This window comes from Eriocheir sinensis, chromosome 61, assembly GCF_024679095.1.
Source record: "Eriocheir sinensis breed Jianghai 21 chromosome 61, ASM2467909v1, whole genome shotgun sequence".
In the NCBI taxonomy this organism is placed as follows: domain Eukaryota; kingdom Metazoa; phylum Arthropoda; class Malacostraca; order Decapoda; family Varunidae; genus Eriocheir; species Eriocheir sinensis.
In genome coordinates this window covers 2,082,461-2,092,407 of record NC_066569.1, presented here as the reverse complement: position 1 = coordinate 2,092,407, position 9,947 = coordinate 2,082,461, and the positions used below count along the sequence as shown (strand labels likewise).

General features: G+C 42.8%; 1 protein-coding gene across 1 annotated transcript in view; it reads left to right on the top strand.

Moving 5' to 3' along the window:
- The window catches only part of LOC126986094 (uncharacterized), a 70,851-nt gene that overhangs the window by 33,247 nt on the left and 27,657 nt on the right, over positions 1-9,947 (top strand). Inside the window, exon 3 of the mRNA XM_050841802.1 lies at positions 4,171-4,322. Coding sequence (XP_050697759.1) covers positions 4,171-4,322 — 152 coding nt within the window. The remainder of the gene's footprint in view (positions 1-4,170; positions 4,323-9,947) is intronic.

Sequence of the window (9,947 nt, the reverse complement as noted above, 5' to 3'; positions counted from 1 at the left end):
AGAGAGAGAGAGAGAGACAGAGAGACAGAGAGAGAGACACAAACAAAAAAACACAGACAGAGAGAGAGAGAGAGAGAGAGAGAGAGAGAGAGAGAGAGAGAGAGAGAGAGAGAGAGAGAGAGAGTTAACCTTTCCATAATGATCTCCCCTCCTCCTCCTTCCCCATCCTCCTCTCCTCCCTCCTTCCTCAAAATATCCTGCGTATGTGAAGAAGAACGAAAGGAAGAAAGAAAAAAAAAGTGAAAGAGAGGAAGCAAGAAAGAAATAAGGAAATAAAGAAAGAGAGAAGAGTGAAAGAGAAAGAAAGGGGAGAGAGAAAAAGAGAAATCAAGAAAGAAATAAAGAGAGAAAGAAACAAAGAGAGAAGGAAGGAGAAAGAGAAAAAGAAAGAGAGAAGAAGAATGGGAGAAAGAAAGAAAGCAAGCAAAATAAAGAGAGAAAGAAAGACAAAAGAAAGATGAAGAAAGAAAAAAATGAATAAATAAATAAATAAAGGAGAAATAGAAGAAAAAAAGGGAAAAAAAGTAAAAATGAAAGAGAAAAGGTTGAAAGATAAAAGAAGAATGGAAGGGTGAAAGAAAGAAGAAAAATGAAAGAAAGAGAAAAAGGAGAAACAAAGAAAGTAAAGAGAAAGAAAAAAGAGAGGAAGAAAAGAGAAGGAGAAAGAAAGAAACAAGAATGAAGGAGAGAGGAAGAATGAAATGAGAAAGAGAAAGCAAGTAAGAAAGGAAAGAAAGAGAGGAAGAGAGTAAGAAAGGAAGGAATAGAGAAAGAGGCAGACAATTATCTCTGCTAATCCTCCCCCAAGGGGAACACACCTGCGTTTCCCCCTCTTCATTCATTACTTCCTCCCTCCCTCCTAAATCACACCCCTACTTCTGAGATGCTAACGTGTGAATTTTGTCTTCACTTCTCCCCGGCTCAAGCAGTACGGGGTTCAATCCATGCCCGGCCATAGCACTTAAAGCGTCAAAAAATGTTTATTACATGTTTTAATTATGCTCGCTGTTTTCAACAGTTGTTCATTGACTGCAGAAATATGTTATTACATTACGTAGGAAAATCTCGTGAACACGATAGTGTTGTCAGAATGCAGATAAAGCTCCACATATTGAAAACACAGGGTTATTTATAGCAACATGTCACTCGCCGCAACCATCACAGCACGCGTGACACTCATTTTTTAACATAATCAAGCAGCGTATCGCGCGCACCATGATGGTTGCAGCGAGTGACACGTTGCTATAAATAACTGTGTTTGCATTCTGATCACGCTATCATGTTCACGAGAGATTTTCCTAGGTAATTTGATCATATATACCTATACGCATATGGGTAAAATTCTACAAGTGTGCTAGTCTTGCATGGGCGGACGAAACATTTTTTTCAGTCTTCAGTGTGTTATGAATAATGTGATAATTGTTTCTGTCTCAAATCATTAAAGGCTGACTTGTGATGTGATGGTGTCAGAGGTATTGCCTTTACAACGGCACCTCCTGTTGTCTATTCGTCTTGGTCTTGCAATTCTTCTAATCTTTTCTCTCTTGCCTTCCACATCTGATGTAGTACATACAGGTAACTCTCGATTTACGCAAGTTTGGTTTACGCATTTTTGAAATAGCGCGGGGTCCAAAATCCAAATAAATGTTTAATTTACACGTTTTTTCACTTATACGCAATATTTTATGGAGTGGCCACCAGATGTCTCACGCAACTGGACTCACATGGCGCTGCGGCCACACAGCTGAGCTCAGTTCTTCCCGCGCGCCACTTGAACAACAATACAGTACCCACGCTGCCACGCTGCTCAACACTATAGGGGTGGGCAGGTACCAGTACTAACGTTACCAGCTATACGGTACAGTACTGGTACCAGACTGCTCAGTACTGGTATCAATACTATAGTCTGGCAAATCTTAAGTGGCGGCTCTGACGTAGACAGACCGCTAGACCCTGCTCTCTCTCTCTCTCTCTCTCTCTCTCTCTCTCTCTCTCTCTCTCTCTCTCTCTCTCTCTCTCTCTCTCTCTCTCTCTCTCTCTCTCTCTCTCTCTCTGTGTGTGTGTGTGTGTGTGTGTGTCTCTCTCTCTCTCTCTGTGTGTGTGTGTGTGTGTGTGTGCAAGAAAAGTGGGGGTGTACTCTCATTTGGGGAGTATGGTGCACGCCAATGCATAATAATAATAATATTAATAATAAACCTCTTCAAAAAATACACCAAGACTCTTTACCCTTGGGTGGTGTGGAAATAAGGTCAGAGTGTAATATTTTAATGTTCTTAGCGACCACTCCTTCCCCACTCCCTGGCCATCCCCAGCGGAACCTCACCATTTACTTGGATGACTCGCATCAGAATTTGCTTGACGGTCCTGGCATTCCATATACAGGTACAGTCTCCATATTTTATCATAATTATGCCATATGGCTGATATTGTATGGCAGATGGCAGACACACACCAAAAAATGGCAGAAATGTGATAATTAAAGCAGGCAGAGCAACTGGCAACTGCAGTGTGTTGGGTTGACTTGAGCTGACAACGCCGCGGTGGCAACGCTGCCAAGTGTTGTACAAATTTCTTTGTATTCACTCACAGATAGAGAATCAATCATAAAAACCATATTTGTTTTTATACTAGAGTGAGAGAGAAAGAGAGACACGGGGAGAGAGAGAGAGAAGGGTGTGAGAGGCACGGTACGTGAGGTCAGTTGGAGACATAGCACCAGTGTCTAGCGGGCTGTCTGCGTCAGAGCCGCCACTTGAGATTTGCCAGACTATAGCCAGTCGCTCCCGTGGCCACACAGCTGAGCTCAGTTCTTCCCGCGCGCCACTTGAAAAACAATACAGTACCCACGCTGCCACGCTACTCAACAATAGGGGTGGGCAGGTACCGGTACCAGTACTGGTACTAACGGTACCAGCTATATGGTACGGAACCGGTACCAATACTAGCCAGTCTCATGGTGTCCCTCATTTCTTCCTCACACGAGTGAGGCTGAGACTGAGTGCCTGAGTGGATATCTTGGTGATATGGATATTCTCTCTCTCTCTCTCTCTCTCTCTCTCTCTCTCTCTCTCTCTCTCTCTCTCTCTCTCTCCACTGAATGAATATTTATTTTTCGATAGAAACCTACCTCTTGTTTGAATTACATTGTTTTTGATTTACACGACCTCTTCAAGGACACAATACTCGCGTAAATTGAGAGTTACCTGTATCTCTTTTTTCTCCTTCAGTCTTACGTCTTAGAATAGAAATTTTCCAATTATTTCCTCTTCTGCTTCCTGGTACGGCTGTTGGACCCGCCGCCGCAGCCGCAAAACAACTCACAGAGAGAGGTTCAACATGCATACTGTCTATTCATTTCACTCATCGCTCACACTCGGAAGTGGACACACTAATTGAACAAAACCAGGTAAATTAATGTTTGTCCTGCTGTGTATCCCCCCCGTATGCATGCGTGGTGGACAGCGGCGTGACTTGTTTTTGCAAGGAGGTATTTCTCGCAACACACACGCCGCCGCCATGTCCCGTCCCACGCTTTGTATTTCCGCCGCCCTAAACCGCGAGCCAAATAAACTTAACCTAACCTACCTAACGGGAGGGGGGAGGGGGGCTTAACCCTCCTCGACCTCCTTAAGGGAGGCGATGCAAGCAGTTTTGATGAAAAATATCACTTTGTGTGATAGTTATTATTTTAGGGTTTTGACGTTTCTAATGCCGTTGCCGGGTATTTGTCCGTTGAGATTTTGTGGTCTGTTAAATCCGAAATCCGTTAAATCAGGGTCCGTTGAATCGAAGGACGAGTGTATTTGGTAAAAAAAATCAGCCAGGTGGTGGGTGAAGCTATGTAAAAATGCCACTATATTGGACAACAACGTCCACCAGTTACTCGTCCGTAGATTTTCCGCACTTTTCTGCTCTTGGCTGATATGATTTTCCACCAAATTTAGTGGAAAACCCACTGAATTGGCAATGCTGTGGGGTGAGAAATGATGTTGGAACACTCATACGTGGGAAATTTGAGTGTGACTGGCGCTCGCAGCGAGGATTTAGCACCACCGGCCAGTTACGCCAGTCCTCGCTGTGAGGATTTAGCATCAAAAGGGTTTAGGAATATAATTTAATATAATAATGCAGAGGGAGATACCAGTACTCATGACAGCTACAATCTTTTAGGGCCAAGGACTCTGCCCAACACAAGAGCAAGCCCCACACAGCTGAAGGCAGCACGGCACCACTGCATGTGACCACCGCAGCGCTGCCGCAGGAGACAGCCACAGACCAGGATGACAGCGGCTCAGACAGTGACGAGGCGGCTGAACTTGAGGGTGAGTACGCTTAAGACGTGATTAACTAAAGCCCTCGTCACAAACTTGTTTCCATATTTTTTTCCTGCACTGGTCCTTTGCAGTCTCTGGATCCAGCAAAGCATCAGTGACAGGAAAGAGTATGGGTGGAGGCACACTACACATTCTCCCTGTACACCCAGTGCCAAAAGCCCAGGTTCAGTCAGTTCTTGTGCAAGTAAAGACAGAGGCAGCTCACAAAAGACAAGGGAGCCTTCCAATTCCTGCAATTTCTATTTTTGCTTGGAATTAAGTCATACCTATACTTTTGACTCACCAAAATTCTTTCCTTAGTAGAAAATGTCAAAACCTTACTAGATCATTTTTGCCAAGGCTTCTGGCACCTAGCTAAATACATTTCCAACCTCTTTCACTTGTGGTGGCACTGCAGCCCTCACCTCTGCTTTGAGGACTGAACTCTTCACTCTGACTTTTGTTGAAAATTCACTGCTGGATGATTTAGGCACATGCATCCCATTTGTCCCCCTCTGACTTTGTTATGCCTAATATTAAACTTCTTAAACATACCTTCCTGTGCCCTCTGTTCTAAATACCCGGATTGCTTATGATCCTGGTAAGGTTTTTACTATTGTCCCTGCAAACTGTGCTTCCTGGCTGACACCCTGCCTGATCATTTCTTTGGCTTTGCCTAGTAGTACACTCAACCCTCGATTTGCCGGACTAAAAGGGGGGAAGGCTTGTCCGGGAATGGCAAATGTCCGGCAATGGAAAATGTCCGGGGTCTACCTATATATGTCCGAAACACAACCCACCCCGGACTACACATAGCTGTCCTATACTGTCCTGTAATATAATATATTACCTTCTACAACATGCACATATACAACATACATATACTATATACAGGTACTGTACTGTTTTTTTTATTAGCATTTACCTTACTGTAGATATATTGATGGTAGATATCTGATCCCGTGTGGTCTAGTGGCGGCTTCAGTAGTTTCGTCTACTCAGAATCAGACACGACTTCCATACTCGAGTCATGTGTCCGCCCGCGCTGCCATCTAGTGCCCGATTTGCGAACTTTGTCTGGCGCGGTAGTTTGAAATCGACTTGTCCCGGACTTTTTTTTTTTTTGTTTTTTACCCCACGGACTCTTGTCCGGCACATCCGAAATCCGGCAAATGGAGGTCCGGCAAATTGAGGGTTGAGTGTAGTATAGCGTGCCCCAGTGGTCAGCGTGGCCAGCTAGGAATCTGTGTGCCTGGGTTAGAATCCCTGCCGCATATTCCCATTCCATAGGTCTGATATTTACTTCATTGTAGCAGCGGCAGCGACCTTGGCCACCTCACATAATAGTGCGTCTGTGTGCATATTATGTTTGTGTGTTCACAATCAAGAGAATAATTTTTGTCAATCTTGTGTGTCTGGGGTGGGCGTGGTGACGTGCCCCCCAGCGTATGCCCCCATTGATTAATTGATTGTGTGTCTGGCTCACTTGACCCCCCCCCCCCTCTCTCTCTCTCTCTCTCTCTCTCTCTCTCTCTCTCTCTCTCTCTCTCTCTCTCTCTCTCTCCATAGACATATCTAGATGGAGATGAAAAGGAAAAGAAATATGTATTATTGAAGACTAATCAGTAGATAAGAAATAGAAAGAGAAGTAAATCGAGAGAGAGAGAGAGAGAGAGAGAGAGAGAGAGAGAGAGAGAGAGAGAGAGAGAGAGAGAGAGTTGAACCCATAGCACTCGAGCTGGAGGTGAGGAATGAAGGAACTATCAAATTCCACAGCCATGCCAGCACTCCAGTCAGTCAAACAACACAAAACAGAAATAAGCGATGAAAATGCAGAATAAATGCAACAACATGTGGAAGGGTGCCGTGGAATGCTCATGGCGCACCTCATACAGGCTCGTAATTCTGGCAGATGTTTTTGGGGGTGGTGGCTAGAGGGCATCATAGGTTCATGAGTGGGGAGGGGGAGGGCGGCAAACACAGCGAGCATGCAGCTGGGGGAAGTTTTTTTAATTGAGCACCTTTAAGGTCATTTTGAGGTTGATTGAGGGATATATTTGACTATTTAGATGACAATTCAATTTAATGAAAATGGTAAAAAATGAAGGAAGGTAATGATGTTGATTGTTGCTATATGCTGGCGAATTTTAGCGGCAAGCAAAAGAGTGTACAGTTACGGCCGATGTCTCTACACTTTTGGCTGGGCAGGAGGGAGATTTCCACTTCCTCAGCCATTCCCTTGAAGTTTGCTCCTAGCCTGTCACCTCCCCCCCTTCTCACCTTTCCCCTCCTACACACACCTGCACATCCCAGGGAACAATAGGAGGAGTGTTGATTAACCCTGGAACTGTCTTGCTGGGTCCGGGCAGACCCACACTGTCTCTACTCTTTGACATTCGAGCTCTTTTTCCAAAGTGATAGCCGTATGCGAGTTGTGGTTCTGGTTGAAGCCATTTGACACTCAGAGCTTGATGAAGGGATATGCCGTCTTCACTGTGCATGCTCCTGACACAAGGTAGGAGGTAGTGTGGGTCTGCTCGGACCCACAGATTCCAGCCATGTGAATTTTATTCATAACACTCCATACAGAAAAAGTTATTATTTTAGTGCTCGTGTACATGAAAATACAAGACGTAGAGGCACTAATTCAAGTTTATATGTTTAGTAGGCTATTAATCTTTCATCAAAGTGTTGTTATCATCTACATATCTGTAAATATTATATTTTGTTTAGTTTTAGATAGTGAGGGAAATGGTGAGAAAAAAAACAATGTGTCACACTGTACTGAGCAAAAAGCCATCTCACAGATCTTAGCAGAGGACACCATCAGTTTATGTGATGATGTCACTATCAAACCAAACAGGAAGAAGAAAGACAAAGAAGGATATACAACTGAAGTAAAAAGTGTGTCTTTACCTAGTTGTATTTACCTAGTTGTATTTACCTAGTTGTATTTACCTAGTTGTGGTTTTACAGGGCCTGGGCTTTACGCTCGTGTGGTCCCGTCTCCGTATCTACGTTTATCCAACTTTTCCTTAAAGCTTTGCACACCTCGCCAATACTACATCCTCACTTAGTCTGTTCCAAACCTCTATATATCTTTATGGAAGCTATATTTCTTTGTCTCTCAAGCATCTTCCTTCCTCAATTTTTACGATGTCCTCTTGTGTTCCTGGTGGTAATTTCTTCTTTTTGTAGTAACTCCTCATTAGCTACTTCCATTTTGCTCAATAATTTATTGATTTGTATTAGGTCTCCCCTTTCTCTTTGTTTTGGTAAGTCAATTTCCTTTATAGTCTCCTCATATGTTAATCCCTCCAGCTCTGGAACCATTTTTGTTGCCATCCTTTGTATTCTTTCTAGTTTCTTTATGTGTTTCTTCTCATGGGGAGACCACACTGCCTCCACATATCCAATTTTGGTCTGATCATAGTGGTAATCAATTTTTTCATCATATCCTTATCCATGTAGTGGAATGCTATTCCTATATTTCTCACCATGTTATATGTATCACCAAATATCCAGTTTATATGACTCTGGCTGTTTGTTATCTTGCATTATTACTCCCAGATCTCTCTCTTTGTGTACTTTCTTTAATGTTTCACCATCTCCCATTGTATATGTCCATTTTGGTCTTCCTTCACTTTTTCCCATTTCCATAACATGACATTTCTTCACATTGAATTTCATCTCCCATTCCATACTCCACTTCCAAATCTTGTTTAGGTCTTCTTGCAGAATTTTGCAGTCTTTACTGTTTCTTATATGTCTTAGCAGCTTTGCATCATCTGCAGACAGGCTCATATAACTATTTACTCCCTCTGGCATGTCATTAATATATACTAGGAAAAGTATTGGTGCCAATACCAATCCCTGGGGCACTCCACTCTCTACAGTTCTCCATTCCAATTTTATGTCCTTAACCACTGTTCTCATCTCTCTTCCCCTTAGGAAGCTTTCCATCCAGTTCTTCGTTTTCCCTGTCAATCCTCCTTTATTTTCCAGTTTCCACAGCAGTCTTGTATGTGGAACTTTGTCAAATGCTTTCTTCAGGTCAAGGTAGACGCAATCAACCCATCCGTCCCTTTCCTGTATTTTATCTGTCACTCTTGAGTAGAAGCTCGGTAAGTTTGTCACACATGAGCGCCCTTTTCCAAATCCATACTGTTTACTTGTGATTAAATTTTGCTCCTCTAGAAATCTTGTCCATTGTTTCTTTATCACTTTCTCACATATTTTACATACTACACTGGTCAATGATACGGGTCTGTGGTTCAGGGGTTCTTCCTTCCTCCCACTTTTGTATATGGGGACCACTTCGGCCCTCCGCCACTCCTTAGGCACTGTACCAGTTGTTAGTGAGCATTTAATGATGTCATAGATCGGTCTAACCAGCTCATTTCTGCATTCTTTCAATATATACCCTGAGACTCCATCTGGTCCTACAGCTTTCCTCTCTTCCAGCTCCACCAACAAGTCATATCTGTCCTCTTTATTTACTGTAACTTCTTCCATATGAACATTTATCTTGTTTTCTTGTGGCTCATTAAATATTGATTCTTTAGTAAAAACTTGCTGGAACTTTTTGTTTAGTAACTCCGCCATGTCTTTAGGATCATCGATAATCACATTCCTGTCGCTCAGTCTTTCAATTGCTTCTCGTGGTTTAATCTTTCCATTTATGAATCTATAAAATAGTTTAGGTTGTTTCTTGCACTTTTCCACAATATCCTTTTCATGTCCCTTTTCTTCTTCCTTCCTTATTTTCATGTATTCATTTCTTGCTTCCTTAAAATCTTCTTTATTCCTTTGGTTTTTATTTCTCTTTAATCTTTTCCATGCCTTGTCTTTTTTTTCTTCTGCCTTAGCACACCTTGCATTAAACCAGTCCTTTTTTCCCTTTTCTTTAGGGTTGTATTCTGGTACAACTTCTTAACCCCTGTTTTATATGCCTCCATGAAAATATCATACTTTTCTTGCACTTCACTTGTTCCCATTAGCTCATCCCAGTCCAGCTCTCCATAATAGTTCCTAAGATTTTCCACGTCTGCCTTTCTATCGTTTAACCTGTATCTTTTATATGATTCATCCTCTTCACTTCCCTCCTCCTCCGTTCTGTCTCTATGATCATGTGGTCACTCTTTCCCAGAGGGCATCCGTACCTTAATTTATCCATTAAATGTATTCCTCTTGTTAACACCAGGTCCAGTCTCGCCGGTTCGTCGTCACTTCTATATCTTGTGTTTTCCTTCACCCTTTGCATCATCAAGTTTTCCATCATCAATCTTAACAATCATTCCCTCCATGCCATATCTCCACCATCGCTTTCAAACATCTCCCAATCTACCTTTTTACAATTAACCCTTTCATTGCTAAACGCTCACAGCGAGCGTTAGGCATATTTGCTGGTGGTGCTAAACGCTCGCTGCGACCTCCACCCGCACTCAAATCTCCCACGAATGAAAGTGTTCCAACACTAATTCTCACAACACAGGATTGCCAATTGAGTGGGTTCTTCACAAAATTTGGTGGAAAATCATATCAGCCCAGCGCGGCAAATCTACGGACGAGTAACTGGTGGATGTTCTTGCCCAATATAGCGGCATTTTTGCATAGTTTCACCTATCACCTGAC